Here is a 17,498-nt window from a genome sequence, read left to right as displayed (position 1 = left end):
TAAAATGCATAAAAAATGAGATTTTTTATGAATTTTCTGCTATATTTTTTAATTTTCTATTATATATTACTTTTTTGAAACTGTTGTATTTATTTTTTACTCAATTAATAGTTATTGGATCTTAAGGAAGCAAAAAAGAATTAAAACATGATGTTTATGAAGGATAAATAGGTGGAAAAAATTGTTGGCAAATTTACAATCTTCATCTATCCTGCACCTTTGTCAACTCATCCAACATGTCTTAACAAGAATATCCAAAATAAGAATGTAATTTACTTTACCAAAATCACAACTTTTTAGGGTACAAATACTTATTTGTTTTTTGCACAGTAATTTTTGTTCAAGTCGTATTTTTTTTAGAGTTTTTGTAAAGAAAAAAAAGTAATACATTTCGTGTGAGATATAGTATATGTGATATTAGAAAAATTGTCAAGAGAATATTTTTAAAAATTCAAGAAAAAGATGGGACCTAAATTTGGACGTACCATTTTTCCTTTTAAATCTCAATGCGCAGCCATAACATATGATGAGCTATTCTGCTTCAAGTTGGAGAATCCACCTTTGAATATCAAAATAATGTGTGTGTGTTTTTTTTTTCCTCATTTTCCATTTTTTAGCAAACAAATCGAATTCACTTTTTTTTTTAGTGTTTTCTAAATGAAGAAAATACGTATGAAGGAACAGGTCATCATGAGCCGGACCAACCAATACTTAGCGTGCAGACCCCACACAAAAGACTCCAAGGACCAGTATAAACTAAACCCTCAACCCATATCAACCCTTCTTTTTAATTAACGATAACCAGGTAGCCATCGACCTCTTCGCCGAAGCCCCTCCTCCCCGTCTCCCCGCCTTTGGGGCTGGGTGAGAGGAGAGACGTATTATTTCTCCATCATGTCCCACAACCCCACCATTCCTCCATCACTCTCACCGCCCCCAACGGAGTTCATACCGGAGCCCCGGCGGATTCAGCCAGTGCCCACACCTACTCCATCTCTGTACAAACAAAAATCCTGGTCTCCGGACACTTATCGTGATGAGGCTTGGCAGCGGCGGAAGGGAAATCACGACATTCGCTGCAACCGTCGGAGTAAGAGCGTGACCGAGGAAGACCTTGAGGAACTCAAGGCTTGTATTGAATTGGGTTTCAGTTTTGACTCCCCAAAAATGGACCAACGTTTGTCTGATACTTTTCCGGCCTATGGACTATTTTATGCTGTAAACAAGAATTACAACGACACAGTTTCTAAGCATATCACTTTGGCATTGCCTTTCTCTTCCACTGCCTCGGACTGCGACACGCCTTCCCCTCTTGACAGCCCTCATAACATCTTTGATCCAGGTATATATTGCAAAATCCTCTTTTTTTCATTTCGCTTTTTTGGATCATCTCTTTCAATGTTTTTTTGGTCTCTTAATTCAATTACTGGTTTTAGTTTTTGGATGTGAATCTTAGTGTGGATTGTTGTCACTATTATTGATTGAGGATTGGATTTCTTTATTCGGTTTCCCCAAGACTGAGCTACTTTCGTGGACAGTACATATCCAAACTCCATTTCTCGTTATAGGGAACAGAAAGCACCCTTAATCCGAAATTCAGTTGATTTGTTTTTGGAGCTGTTTTGATATTTAAGTTTGATACAGATGTTTATTTTTTGGGCATGGAATTTTGGATAGAAATCAGATCTTGATTGGGATGTATGTGAAACAGGTGAAAATCCACAAACGGTGAAGACAAGATTGAGACAGTGGGCACAAGTGGTTGCCTGTGCCGTTCGTCAATCTTCAAGGTGAATGATGACGATGAATTGGATACAGATGATGAAGATGATGAACAGCTTAGTAGATGAAGTCTTTGTTGTTGTTCAACCAAAGGGTTTCATGATAGTTGAAAAAGTAACCAAATTCCAACAAATTTGGTGAAGTCATGATAGTTCTCCTATTCATGTTTCACATTGATTGACATAAATTATCCAACACGTCCACCGACTGGATTAATTGCTCGCATGCTTGCTTGGTAATTTGGTTATGTGTAGGAGTACTAATATACCGGTAGTGCCTCACCTAATGGGAAAAGGATCTTGGAATTTCTTGAGGTGTTGACTTTAGCTACTATTTGGGTGCTTGCTTTCCATGATTGGTGTTGTTGAATCTGTATTACATTAATGCTTTGCTTCGGCTTTTTTGCATCTGCTTTACCTTTTCCCACTTGGGTTGAGGTACTAGATTTCATTTTGATGTCTGCCCCATGATGAATGATGTGGGAAAAGATGATGCCCGTTCCTTTGTTTGATTGAACATACACATCCTTTGTTTTGTTGAAGTCTGCCGCCACCCCCCCCCCCCTTTTTTTTTTTTTGGGTAAAACGTACCTGCTAGCTTCTTGTATTAAGATTGGATCAGCGTATCTCCTGTCTTTTGAATAATCTTCTCTACATTCTGGCTCAATTAAGCCACTTAATTCCTTAATATGCTTCAAGCATCTATCTGCTTATTTTTTTGTAACCCAGTGAAGTGTACGATGATTTAGTTTACAGGACGAAAATTAATAATTTCTAGTTTTCTACTGAAATTCCATTTTTGTAAAATTGCACAAAATCACCTTGATGGTTGAAATACTAAATGACCTGGGTCCACAGGAATGTTGGTTCTTTTTGACCCAGTTCTGTCACTCCCTTGAAATAGATTAAAACAGAAGTAAGAGTAAGAATAGACGGTGACAACTGACAATTGATCCAAAATACAAAAAAAAAAAAAAAAAAAAAAGACGACTAGAACTTATCAGAGAAATTTATAAATCCGCGCACGCACATATACCCATCTACGCCACTTACATCAAATGTTTGTAGATTTCTGGATTCTTCTAAACTTTGATTGTCGATAACAATTTGGTTTAAAAAAAAAAAGTAAAAAAAAGGCAATAGCGACCTAATGGACAAATTTTTAATCTGTATGGTAGAGGCCCAATTACGAAGATTGCTGATGCAGGCTACTTACTAAGGTGCCCAAAAAGAATTCTAGAACAGCGATAGCACGTTCAATTCAAGACCGGCCCGGGAAGAATGTGATGATAAATTTTACCTCGTTGCAGTTTGGCTTAACCGCTAAGGCTGAGAAACTTGAGAATTGAATATTTCTGCAGGCGCCAAACTTGGCTGATTTTGATGATTGCACGGTCAAGATGAGAGCTTCAACTTGATGTGCTCTCCCAATTTATTGAGTCACGATAACTTTTATGGGCAAAGATAGTAAGAACTAAGAAGTTCTTTTGACTTTTTTTTTTTTTTGGGGGCTGCTGAAGACAATAGGCAGACTTGAAGGGTAATAGAAGATTGGAGGTCTATTCTGACCAAAAGAGAAGAAGACGGGACATGGGAAACTGCAGAAATTGGCAATGAACAAAGCCAGGATTTTGCAGTCGTTTCGCTTACTAAAGGAACTGAGAGTTTGGGTCCGTATAGATTTGATTCTCGAATATTCAACAGTATTCTGATGCCGTAATATTCAGATCAAGGAAAAACATGCTTGCATCATCTTTGAGGTGTTCCCATTGCTTTGGATGCGAACGAATAGGGAGGGAAGAAGACCCGAAGAATTGAGGTGTTTTCCTGTCCACTGTTAAAAGGGTTCCATTGGGTGGGATGCAAATCTTTTGTACACAGGGTAATGTGCAAATAGTTTTAAAAAAAATATATATATATATATATATTTTGGTAAATTGAAGAATCAAGAGTGTTGATTCCATAAGCACAGTCGATTTCTAATTGAAAGCTAATATGTGAAGTTACAAGACCACTACATGAAAACATTCCTGCAGACCAATTTCTCAAGTTCGACTTCGACCTTTGAAAGCATCGCAATTTCTTGACTATTACTTCTCCAATTTGAACCCAAAATTCGAGTTCCATTGTTGTTACATCTGGCCATCCAATGGTTCAAAATAGAAACTTAAAAATAATGTTGTATATTGCATAACAACTAAGTGATATGAAACCACTTTGACGAAGCAGCGGTAAATATTTCAGGCGCAATGAATTCTAAAATAATATGAGGATCAAAACAACCCAAAAGATTTAAGTAAGAAAGAAAGAAAGAAATGGAAGGGACCAAAAGATTTGCCTGCATTTCCATAATCATGACGAGGAAAATGGAAGGGGCAAAAAAATGCTTGTGTAACGAGTAAGAGAAGAGCAAAAAAAACATATTCTGATACAAAAGTATAATTTCAACAATGTCCGCTTCAACAAAAATTTGTGAGTGCACTAAATGATTAATAAGTTAGACTAATATTAGCTGTGGTTAATGACGCACTCAATTGAAGTTATATTTTCTAATTGACCCGAATACGTATAGAGCTGCTGTTGGACGCGTTTCCTCGAGCTAAGTAGTACTGCAGCGGAAGAAGAAGATGTCACCTGGTTTACCCAAAAAAGATGAAAAAGAAAATGAAGAAAGCAACACATTTTTGGACTTTTGATGCTCTGAGGAACAAACTATAGGTTGAATGGGCACTCAGCTGCAAGTGTTTGACAGGGTCACGATGGAAGTGAAAGCCACAATTGGCAACTTGTATCTGGTGACTACTTTCCTTAACCTTTACACCGATAATTGAGGTAATTACTCTGTACAAAAAAAAAAAAAAAAAAAAAAAGAAGAAGAGAGAAAAATCAATCCTGGCAATTTGAAAAAGACAACTAAATAGGTCAAACTTTTGTTTTATGATCCTTGAGTAAGCAGGCTTTTGTTTTTAATCCCCTTTTCTACAAGAGTAAATCTTATATACATTGACTGTATCACACTATCATCGTTGGATCGATGACATGTGCACAAAAGTGGAAATTTAAATGCACAAAAGATGAATTTTAAATTCACAATTTACATATTTGTCATTCATTCAACGTTGACATTGTATACATTGTCAGTGTAGGAAAGATTAATTTTTTTTATAATCTCCGATCAAATAATATCCTATAAGCCGAATCTTTTAACCCAGTCTCAAAGCATGAACCATAACAATTGAGTGTGTTTGGATTGTAAGTTATTTGAGATATTTTTACTGTAGCACTTTTTGTGATGTGATGTATGTGAGATAAAAAGATAATTGGAAAGATAAAAAGGTGTATTGAAAATTGTAATAATAATGTAAGCAAATATATTTGAGCAAATAACTCACAATCCAAAGTCGGTAACATTTCAGGCTTAGCTCTTTTCGCTGTAGTACAATTACTATAGTTACACGGGATTATTACGTAGGTTATTGTGGAGGTCAATTGTTACCAGGACTTCAACCCCAAAACCCTCACCCCAAAGGACCAGGGTTCGAATCCTGGGGAGGGCCCCCTCCAAACACCCGTTGCTGAGGCGGACAAATACACAATTGACCTCCACAGTTATATTCGCGAATTGTACGAGTGCGAGGTTGTTGTAAGGAAGCAGCTGCTTGTGCATGTATAGGTGATGAAATTGACGTCCATTTCGGAATCTGCTAATGTTCCACTATCATGTGTTAATGGAGTGATTGAGACTCCATTTGCATTCCCTGGAAGTTTCATTCTTTTCATGTCCACATCTGGATGCTTATTATCACTAATTATTGATCAACTCTTCCAAAGGTTTAGAGATTACATTGATGCAAGCATATATAAATAACGCCTTGGCTGGACACTTATTTATAAAGTCTGCTGTAGGAAGCCAAGAACTTCTAGAGATCTATATGCTGAAAAAAAAAAAAAAGAGGGAAGAAAATAGTAGTCTGTTTTTATCTTTTATTTTTGCAGGAAAAAGACAGGTGGTCCGAATAGGCACGGGCTCTTGCTTTTCGAATATGAATTCTGGGAGCCCTAACTTCTGAATAAGCAGATTCATTCCTCCGTAACTAAGAGAAATGTACCAATTAATTAATCCCTTACAGCGAAAAATATGAAGACTACTCCATCTAATAAGAGAAAGGGTAGTAGTTTCCTCCATGCTTTGATACATCACTGCGCCCATTAGGCTGGTCATTGGAAGCTTTTGAAAGCACAGTGGACGTAGGATTCTTTTGCATGCATAGCAGAAATCAGTGTGGCATACTTGGGTAATTCCCGTAAATTCTACATGGTGGAAAAGTTACTACCAGAAAATATTAGGATCTAAAGAATAATATTACTTCCTTTAGGGCGATTGCATTTCATTTCAATCTAATCGGGTTTAAATTATTGCATTAAATGGTAGTTAGAATTAGATGGTTTATGGTAGACGGAAATCGGATGTAGTTGTCTAGCCCTATGCCTCGACAATCAAGTAATGACTACAACTTAAACCTAACGCCAGGCCTTCCGCCCATCATACTTATTGGCCTGTTTGGAAGCTTGGTTTTTTACCAAGTTTGTATAAAACTAGTTTTTTAACAACTTTTGCTACAGGAACCCCAAAAAACTTATCAAAGTTTTTAACCTACACACTTAAAATATCCAAAACACAAAAAAAAAAAAAAAAAATTCCCTTCCCCTTTTCTTCTTCTTCCTCCCTCACTACCATCTCCATTGCCGGCTCCGTCACCAATTTCCGATGCCGGTGCCGGTCTTTTTTTTTTTCCCCATTTTTTTCCCTCTCCCCCTCTTCCTCCCCTGCCATCATCCTCCCTTGTCTTTTTTTTTTCTCTCTTACGTCTGGCGCAGAGGGGGGTGGCACAGAGAGGGGCGGCCAAGGGGGCAGAGGGGGGCGGCGGGGGAGAGAGGGAAGGTGGGGGGATGGGGAAGGGGCAGAGGGGGGCTGCGGGGGGGGAAGATGGGGGAGAGAGAGGCGGCGGGGGGAGGGGGAAGGGGGAAGGGAGGGGGACGGCGGGGGAGAGAGGGAAGGCGGGGGGAGGGGCAGAGGGGGGCTGCGGGGGGAGGGGGAATGCGGGGGAGAGAGGGAAGGCGAGGGGAGGGGGAAGGGGCAGAGGGGGGCTGCGGGGGGGGGAAGATGGGGGAGAGAGAGGCGGCGGGGGGAGGGGGAAGGGCAGGGAGGGGGACGGCGGGGGAGAGAGGGAAGGCGGGGGGAGGGGCAGAGAGGGGCTGCGGGGGGGAAGGCGGGGGAGAGAGAGGCTGCGGGGGGAAGGGGACGGCGGGGGAGAGAGGGAAGGCGGGGGGAGGGGGAAGGGGCAGAGGGGGACGGCGGGAGGTGGAGTTGCAGCTGGGGGTGGTGGAGGTAACGGGGAAGAAGAAGAAGAAGAAGAAGAAGAAGAAGAAAAAGAGAGGAAAGAAAAGAAAAAGGAAAGAAAGAAAAAGAAAAAGAAAAAGAAAAAGAAAAAGAAAGGGAAAGAAAAAAAAAGTTTTTCACCTTACAAAAACTTTTACAAAATTTTTCACCTAACAAAAAACTTCTACAAAATTTTTTCAAAAACTTCTACAATGCACTACAGTAAAATTTTAGACAAACTCCCAAAAAACTCAGGTTCCAAACAGGCCCTATATCTCTTCATATCATTGACCCGGAAAGGGGTCAAGGAAAACACCCACACTATACGAGTTCTACAACTCCACTTTAAAATGAAAGAGTTTACAACCCGTTCTTTATATATGCTGCTCTATATTAGAACCATCTTCCTACAAGGAAGACATAAAATCCATTTTCCTTGATTTTTTTTTTTAGTGCATCCAGCTCGACCTAGTAGTAGTATTACTACTATGCACATTCTGAGGCTTCACTAGTCACTCCTCTTGTCTTGAATAAAGATTATGAAATGCGGATGCCTACTAGATAATATTGCATTCCTCAATCCATTAGGGTTCTAAAAAGAGATTTAAAAAAGGAAAAAACAATTTGTTTGGATAGAAGTTTATTTGAATGATTTATTTGAGATAATTACTATAACACTCTTTTATAATGTAATGTATGTAAGATAAAAATGTGATTTGAAAGATAAAAAGATAATTGAAATTTGTGAATCAAATTATTTTATTTCAAATCATCTCAATCCAAACACACTGGCAGCTTCTGAATCATCCTTGTAATTAACATATAAGTCTCTCTCTCTCTCTCTCTATATATATATATATATATATATATATACACACACACACAGACACATATCCTATTTGATAGGTCATAATTTGTTGTTAAATTTATAATTATTTTTTCCTTTGATTTTAGTCAAATATTAATTTAATTGATTGATTCTATTTATATTTGGTTAATGGTGTTAATTGCAGGAAAAGGAGCAATACGTGATTAAAAGTGATAAATTTTCAGTTAATTTGATGGTGGTGCGTTCGGAACCTACATTCAAGGCCAGAAAGTCGAGATTGAAATTAGGCAATCTACCAATCCAAGTCAACTTCCTAATTTGTCAGCTGCCAAGACTCTCCTTATTTCGGGGATCATTCTCAAAGAAAAGGAAAATTGGAGGAAATTGATTTGTAATAGAAATCTTTTTAAGAGTTGGATTGATATTAGAAAACCAATCAATTAGGTAATTGAGAAAAAGATTCGCAGACATCAATTCATCATCTCTTTGGCTAGAGACAAAAAAGCAAGAGTTACTCTTGTCTTTTACTTTTTTCTCTTTAGCCGACTTTTGGAAGTAAAAACGATGGAAAAGCTTGGAACAATTATTTGCATGGTTTGTTCTTCATTAATGGAGAACTAATTTCATACTTCTAGTAAAGGGACAATTGAAGATTTGGTTAAATAATAACTGTGAGATCTAAATTATTTTAACTGTTTCATTTATTTATTGGTATTTATATATTTTCTACTTTTGATTGTTATAACTATCATGTATCATTGAATAATGCGCAATATTTAATTATTCACGTAATCTATTTTGTTAATTGGGGGTAGTTGAATTTGTAATTATTTGATTACCTCCATCATGGTAGCAATTGGCGTAATTGGATTTATGACAGGAAACCATACGATCTACTTTAAACAAACCCTCGTAGCGTGTTTGTTAGTTAGGATTGGATTTTTCTAAATCTTAGTGCAAACTAGAAATTAAATTCTATGGTCGTACCTAGGGTTGTTTTCAGATTAGAAAAATAATTAACGGTGGTACCTTAACTATCGAGAAATTAAGGAAAGGTTGGTTGTTTATCGTGTGTATGACAATTATAACCAATCTATTGATAACTATTGGAATTATATTTGAATCAATGATCAGTGACATGAACAATTTCTGAAGTGTATTCTTGGCTAAAGTTTCCCCAATTATTTTTGTCAATTAATTATTTTTCGCGTTTGATTTATTTAGTTATCAATTCATTAGCATTTAATCTTAAAACCCCCCATTTGTCTTGACTCGAAAGGAAACAAATTTCTCCCTAATTCCTGAGAAGACGACCCTATTTGTCACTGTCTATTAGTTTGTGAATTTAGTCAGATAATTAATTCTGGTATATCGGATTAAACAAACTCTAGGGAAATAGGATGAATCAAGTAACCCATTGCATACCTAGAATCCCTACTTCAATATTCGAAATTAATTATTGACTGCTTTTGATGATAATTAAATATTATTATTATTATTATACAGATTCGACACCCGTCATTATTTCTCTTTAAAGACAAGTCTCATTAAATCTATGCAGAAGTCCGTTGTCCTGTATAATTCCATCTTGAATTTGGATGGTGAAGGGTATTTGACTCATCGACGACATGCATGTGCAATTTACTTTCTAGAAGCCTTAGATGGCAGCTCGAATCCTCAGTCAACCTTGGAAATTTTCTAAAAATTTTATTGAAAGTCCAACACTTGTTCTAGCTTCTTCTTGTTTTTTTTTTTTTTTTGGTCAAGTTTGTACTGGATTATTCGAAGTGTCTTTCTTTGTATCCAATATATAAACTAAGCTGAAAACGTTGATAGTGAAAAATGTAATTGGACACTGTCGGAATACTGCGGTAGGCGTTTGAGATCAAACCATCTTTGCAATTGTTTGAAGAGGCCATCCTTCATATGTTTGAGTAAAATTCGTCAAAATTGAATACATGGAGATGCATGGCTGGATCAGTACGAACACTTTTTTAAAGTGTTTTGGAGTACTAGAGAACCATTCAACCGAGTAAATTTTTTTTTTTTTTTTGACGGTCGTGGGTGCCATTACATATGAAGAGAAAATTTGATGTCAACTTTTTTCTATGAAGTCGTAAGCATCATCGACAGGATTTTGATCTTTTTTCAAGAAGGCGTTGCAGAAATATCTAAGCTCAATATCATTTTAGGAATGTTTCGAGTGATTTTAATGGCTTTGGACGTTAGTAATCATCATTGCGCAGCATATCTTGACAATTTGATTGCTAGATTTCTTCACGGGACCACGGGTCTCACAAGTGCTATTTCAATCCAGTTAAGAATAAATTAATTTTTTCCTTACTTTTCTACAGCACAATTTTACATATTTATACTCCGTCTAGATTTATTTAGGCCATACCTCTGTCTATTTATACCTCAATAACAAACTCGTCTAAACTGCAACTTGGGAGGCCTTAATCTTTTCGAATCATAGTAGCATAAGCGGTTAATAGCTGTTGCTGCGTACTTAAACAGTTATACCCACTATTACTATAGTATTAATATGAGTAAATTACCTTTTATTCCCCTATAATTTAGTGTTTTATCACATAACCCTTCTATGATTTAAAAACATATACATAACCTCCTAATAATTTGAATTAATATGTCACCGTTAGTTTTTTTCATTAAAACTAACACTCAATAGTAAAAATTCAAAATCAAACTAATAAATTGACAGATTTACTCTCTATTATTTTTTTCCTCCAAACATAAAAAAGAAGAATTGCAATAAAAATAGAAAATAACTTTAAAGATTTAATTTAAAAATCTATAGTGATATCTGTAGTAAAAAAAAGATTTGATATTTTTTGTTTTTTATTTATTTATTGTATAGTTTCCTTCCATCTTTTTTGCTTCTTATTTATTTACTTTTTATTTCCCTTCCACCTCTTTTGCATTACGAGAAACTTAATATTTTATAGGCCCAAAAAAAAAAGAGAAAGAAAAAGGAAAAAATAGTAAAAGGTGAATTCATTAATTTATTAGTTTGATTTTGACTTTTTACCATTGACTGTTAGTTTAATGAAAAAAAAACTAATAGTGACGCTTTAACTCAAACTATGTTGAGTTATATATAATTTTTTAGACCATAAGAGAGTCATATAGTAAAACACCAAATCACAAGAGAATACAAGATAATTTACCCTATTAATATGGAGTGCTAATAAGACAGGGAGAATTCTAATGCAGAAGAGTGTCGTCAGTGTTGATGCCCCAAGAAAATTGTAATGAGGATAAATGTCGTAAATCATGATGCCCCATGATCCCCATCTGATCATTCAAATGGTAAATTTGGATAGTAAGCAGTATTCTTGGAATTAAGTTAGTTAACCGTCTAAATTTTGGACGGATCCTTCCACCGCAACTGGGCATCCATTCTAGTAGAATCCTAGCTGACTAGGATGACGCAGGAAGCTTTAATTAGTGAAGAAAAGATTGAAGAAGCCATTACGCGGTAAAGCAAGTCAGAAACAGTTGAGGACAAAAGGGCGATGATGGTGATCAGAATTTAGAAATAACCATCCCAAACAATAAAAATTAAAATGATCCAAAATCGGTTAACAATGTTGAAATTCAAGGCTCTGCTTGGATTGCTTGTTTTCGTCAGAAAATATTGTCGTTTTCCGTGATCACATTTCTCTATCACATTTTTTCCTCACATATATTAAATCGCTACAATAATTTTTTCATGAAAAATGACGGAAAATGCAATCCAAACACAACCCAAATTGTGCAGACGAGAGAACATCACATTATTTTCACGTAATAAATATGTAAGGGCCCATGTAAATAGTTTTCGAACATAACATCTCTTCTGTTGTATAAGTGTGTATACTCAATTTACAGTGAGTTACAGACTTACAGTAGTGTGTTGAAAAGCCTGCCAGATAGCCCCCTCCTGTATCCACCTGCAAGTTGCAAGCGACCTTTCATCTCTCCTCGCCAATTTTCTTTCCCATCTACGGAACGGGTAAAATGCCGATGAGATGAAAAGCTGGCAGTAGCCATTATGTAACCAAAATAATAATAATTATTATTTATTGAAACCTTCTCAAGAAACCATGGATTCGAATCTAATCCACGTTTAAATAAATTTAGATCGCCCCTCCACCCAAAACCAAAAAGAGAAAAGCAGTGAATGTGCTCCGGAAAAAAGATAGTTAGAAATATAAAAAAATAATTAAAAATATATTTATAATGTAATTAAATAAAATTTTATAAAAAAATAGTAAGCTATCCAAACAGAGCCAGTCACTAGTTTTATTTTATCACATTCAATTATTTTTTTTGACAGATAAATAGTTTCCATTAAAAAATCGCCAATCACTAGACGGCACAGCCGTTTCGATTCCTTAGATTACTTAAGGGTCTGTTTGGATTGTAAGTTATTTGGGATTATTTGAGATATTTTTACTGTAGCATTTTTTGTGATGTGATGTATGTGAGATAAAAAAATATTGGGAAGATAAAAAGGTGTATTGGAAATTGTAAAGATGATGTAAGCAAATAAAATTGGGAAAATATGAAGCAATCCAAACAAACCCTTTCTTTTCTTTTTTTTTTCTCCCTCTCTCTCTTTCTCTCTCGTTCTTTTCTTTTCTTTGTTTGGATAGAATATTATTTGAAATAATTACTATAACATTTTTTGTGATGTGATGTAGGTAAAATAAAAAAATAATTAAAAATATAAAAAAATAAATTAAAAAATATATTTATAATACAAATAAAATATTATTTAAAATAATAAATTGCTCTCCAAACAAACACGGTAGCTGCAGCCGGGATTCTTGGTTTGAAAGTGTGGTGTCTGATGACTAAAAGGTGGGCTGTGGTTTCTAAATATTTCTAGAACATAGGTGGTACTACTTGCATAAGAGGGCTATTCCTCAATCACGATTGCCACTTTCTTTTTTTTCAACAAACGGACGATTGCCACTTTCTTGCTTCTTGGTCTTTGTACCCATTGATCGAACTTTTGTTGCTTTTATAATTATACTGCTCCTATCTTGGTAAAGTAGGGGTCCCGTACACGTCTCTGGAAAAGAAAACTCAAAAAACGCTCGCAGTCCATCCCATATTTGTCTCTGTCCTCCTCCTTTCCCCTTCCAACGACCGACTTTCCGAGTAGTTATGGTCGTGTTGTCCTTTAGGCGGATTGGCAACACAGCTTCTGAAGAGCGATCAAACCTCCCCCCAAACTAATGGATTCTAATTTTACTTTCATGCCTTCAAACGACGATCGCCTTCATTCTCGCGTCTTCCTCTCTGGATTTTACTGCTGGGGTTGGGAATTCCTCACTGCCCTCCTTCTCTTTAGTCGTTCTTCCATCTGAGTTCAACTTGCCCCGTTTTTCTTTTAACCCAGACAACCTCTGACTTGACCATCATCAGTTTCTTTTAAGCCTAAACTAGAGTATTTTACACTAGCAGTTCTTTTTCCGAGTATTTTGTTGTCCTATATAGTATCTCTTTTCCCTTTTGGACTCGTGTTGTTTTCGGCGAGGCGTAGAGAAAAAAGAAAGAGATGTGTCAAAGGACAGTTCCGGCGCCGTTCTTGACCAAGACGTATCAGTTGGTGGATGATCCCTGCTCGGACGATGTAATATCGTGGAACGAAAGCGGTACAACGTTCGTGGTCTGGAAAACCGCGGAGTTTGCTAAGGATTTGCTGCCTAATTACTTCAAGCACAACAACTTTTCCAGCTTCGTTCGTCAGCTCAACACCTATGTAAGTTCATTCATCTCTGTAGATTACTTTGCTTGCTTATTTTTGAGCGATTAAACTTTAGCCGAGCCATATATGCTCTCCTTTAATCATTTCGCAATCTTTTGCCAAAATTATGAAAAAGAATGGACTAGCTGTTATTATCAAAAGAATTGGAGTGTGATCACATAAAACCCGAGAGAGAGAGAGATAGATACTTGGAACAACGCACTTTCGGAGTAGTAGAGAATTGTTTGAAGAAAAAAAAAAAAGAAAAAATCGCTGGGAATGATGATGCAGTACTACTGTTTGAAGAACAATTTTACCAACCCCCGCCGGGGGAGGGCCGAGGGGAAGGTTCTCCTTTCCAACTCTCTATCTTATCTTTTATTATGTTATTATTTTTTCTTTATAAACATCATATTTTATTTTTTTATTTTCTTAATTTAATATTTAAAATCTAATAATTATTAACTGAATAATACATAAAATTTAATAAACTTGAAAATTCAAAATATCTAAAAGGTTAATTATCTTTTTAAGGCTATTTTATTTTTTTATATTAGTCAATAGTTATTAAATTTTAAAAAAATAAAAAAAATTTAAATACAATGTTTACGAAGTAAAGATAATAATAATGTTATATTAGAAATAGGGATAGAAAGAGGGAATGACAGAGGATCCGTTCTGCATTTTACCGCTTGCTAGCCAGTAGAGAATCTTTTGTAGGTGGCAGGGTTAGTCCTCAAACTCTAAGAGAGTATATGCTTTGGGTAAAACGATTAGTTTATACGTATAAGCACGGGTGTGCACACAAAAGTGGTTGGGTCTATTTAACTATGCACACAATCAAAATAATCTTTGGTAAGCCTTCGACGAAACTTCAATCATTCAATCGTCATCGCCCTTTGCTCAAAAAAAAAAAAAAAAAAAAAAGGACCACAATGGATCAACGTAGTATTATGTAAACTATAATTGGTATCTTATATAGTACTGCTGTTATGGTACTTGTGTCTAAATGAGATATTTGTGCATGAATCTCGCACCTTCTAAATATTTGTTATTGTCCTTCGAAACATTTTCAAAAAAAGATGGGTGAAAATGAAAGAAAACTTTAATTCCGAGACCATTTATTTTATCAACTACCCCGTTGAAAATTGTGGGAACCGATAGGACTGTTTTACCACGGCGCTTTGTCTTAATCAACCTGTATTAGGTGGTAATTAGACTTGAAAGGGTTCTCTCTTCTTTTTTGGGTGCGAAGCAAGCCACGATGAAGTTGGAAAAAAAAAAAAAAAAAAAGGAAAGAAACGAGGAAGGGGGGGGGGGGGGGGGAAATGGAGCAGCAGCTTTGATTGATATTGGACCTGCTGGTTTAGCTGGCGGGTCCATTTTGGTGTCGAAAAGCTACCAGCCAAATTACCAATCTATTGCGTGCAACAGAGTTTGAACAGTTGAGAAGCTGGGCCCTACCACTAAAAGAGAAATGTCCGTTTCTATAGGGAGAAACTTCCTGAACCAGCTCAAGTGGTACTGGTGGGCCGCGCAATTTGACATCGCGTGCCACGATCTGGGTCTGCATCACGTTTTTTTGAAATGAACCTGTCCTAGCCGTACCTGAAGTTTGTTCTTTTACCTTTTTTAAAAGTATTTTTTTTCCAGTTTGACGGCGGAGAAAAATAAAATTTATTTTCCGGTAACTGACCTGCGTGCTTATGGAGAATTTGGCGCGTATTTAGGAGGAGAAAATGTTTGGCGCCGGTCAATTTTGTTCTTGCTATTAATTATTAGGTCTAAAAAGTCGTAGCTTTCTGTTGGGAAGGCTGGTCTTATCGTCTCCTGAAGCTGCAATGCCTACTTTTATTTGGTCAATCATCTTTCATAAATAAATTTTGTTCTTGCTATTAATTATTTAGCTGCAATGCCTACTCTCTGATTTTTTTAAAAATAAATTTTCTAACCACCAGAGATGTAAAATGCGATATAGTAATTTGATATACATGAGTTTAAAAAAAAAAGTAAAATTTTTTAATGAAAAAATCACAATCCAAACAAGTAATAATTGTTCGAGGGTGAAGTAGCTTAGGATTTGATTTGGAAATTGTCTTAGCTTTGATATTTGTCCTTTTTTATTTGCTGCAATTCCGAGATTTAATTGATGTTTGATTTATTAGTATATGATACGGCATGCTAGAAAGTGAATTTTCATCTGTGGTGCTACTACACTACATCAGCTGTCATCAGTTTTATTTTTTACTTTTTGTTTTTATGAAAATAATCGACTGTAGAAAACAGAAGGGGGGTAAAAACGAAGAAGAGGAACAGAAGATTAATTTTGAATACGTTTAAGTTTGTGCAATTCACATTCCCATCCTTTGTCCTCTAGGGCTTCCGAAAAATTGTCCCCGATAAATGGGAATTTGCCAACGACAATTTCAAGCGAGGACGGAAGGAGCTCCTAACTGATATCCGTCGACGGAAAACCACGACGTCAACACAGTCCACAAACCAAGCTGGGGCCGGCAAGTCCTTAACCACCGCCAATCCCACCTCACCAGCAAATTCCGGCGAGGACTTGGGCTCAAGCTCAACCTCATTCCCCGGCTCGAAGAGCCCGGGGTCGGTGGACACCTTATCTGCAGAGCAATTTGCGGACTTGTCCGATGAGAATGAAAAACTGAAGAAAGATAATCAGATGCTGAGTTCAGAGCTTGCACAGACCAAGAAACAATGCGACGACCTCGTTGCATTCTTGACCAAGCATGTAAATGTTGCACCTGATCAAATCAACAGCATCATGAACCAGGGAGCAGCGGTGGGTGAGATGAATTTTAATGAGAACAATTGTGTTGTTGATGATCGTGTTGACAGCAAAGAAGCCGATGATGATGATGATGACGAAAATGGGAACGGAGGGAGCTTGAAGTTGTTCGGTGTGACCTTGTTAACAGAGAAGAACAGAAAGAGGGGTCGGGATGACATGGATGTTGGTTATGCTGAGGTTCGTCCTAGGAAAGACGTCAAGACACTCGACTTTTGTGCAGCTTGGATGAGAATAGCTTCATGCGCTGGTGAAACCAGCAAGGTTTGTAACTGAAATTAAGGTCGAAGTAATCGAGGCTAGTGGTACTAGAATAACGACCTGGTACAGAGGGGGTAGTATTTTGGAGCTGGAGTAGCGGCAGTGCTATTATTATGCTCAAGAAGGCCTTTTGCAACTATAAGGTTGGATTGTGAGGTCAGAATAATGGAGATTTTTCAATCTTTTATTTATTATTATTTTTTTTAAAAAAGATTCAGTTAGTTGTAACTCAAGGGAGTTGGAAAATTGAAGGCAATGTGGATATCCAGCTCTGATTAATGTCTAGGGTTTAATACCTAAATGTATGTGAACTGTAAAAAATTGTCGCAGTTTGCAGCTTAGCTATAATACAAATCACTTTTAAGATAAAAGTCTGGTCTATCTTTGCTATGGTGGTCTTTTCAATGTGGGGAGAGGATGGATTGTAGTAGTACTTTCTCGATGATAGGCAGTAAAAAAGTATGCACAAATGAGGAGAATCTCGAGCCTGGGTCGCTCTGGAGTTCCTTTCCCCAGCAATCAACTGACACACCGTGAGGACGGAAGTCATGCTGCCATACTCTGGTAGTGATCACGAATATTAACGGTTCTAAGTGTGTTTGGATAGCTAGTAATTATGTGAACAAAAAATTATTTACTTGCATTATAAACAAATCTTTCAATTTATATTTTTATGT

At 36.6% G+C, this 17,498-nt stretch overlaps 2 protein-coding genes across 2 annotated transcripts; both read left to right on the top strand.

The window, feature by feature from the left end:
* Positions 1-778: 778 nt before the first annotated feature.
* Positions 779-2,323, top strand: LOC113699156 (uncharacterized). The gene is made up of 2 exons (XM_027219298.2): positions 779-1,342; positions 1,712-2,323. Exons 1-2 carry the CDS (start codon positions 895-897, stop codon positions 1,792-1,794), a joined length of 531 nt encoding a protein of 176 aa, XP_027075099.2. The 5' UTR covers positions 779-894; the 3' UTR covers positions 1,795-2,323.
* Positions 2,324-12,966: 10,643 nt separating this feature from the next.
* LOC113698688 (heat shock factor protein HSF24) lies at positions 12,967-17,192 on the top strand. The gene is made up of 2 exons (XM_027218585.2): positions 12,967-13,763; positions 16,126-17,192. The coding sequence occupies exons 1-2, from the start codon at positions 13,560-13,562 to the stop codon at positions 16,834-16,836; spliced, it is 915 nt and encodes a 304-aa protein (XP_027074386.1). The 5' UTR covers positions 12,967-13,559; the 3' UTR covers positions 16,837-17,192.
* The last annotated feature ends 306 nt before the right edge of the window (positions 17,193-17,498 follow it).

This window comes from Coffea arabica, chromosome 7c, assembly GCF_036785885.1.
Source record: "Coffea arabica cultivar ET-39 chromosome 7c, Coffea Arabica ET-39 HiFi, whole genome shotgun sequence".
Taxonomy (NCBI): domain Eukaryota; kingdom Viridiplantae; phylum Streptophyta; class Magnoliopsida; order Gentianales; family Rubiaceae; genus Coffea; species Coffea arabica.
Note: the sequence above shows the minus strand (reverse complement) of the source record. Positions and strands in the feature narration are given on the sequence as shown.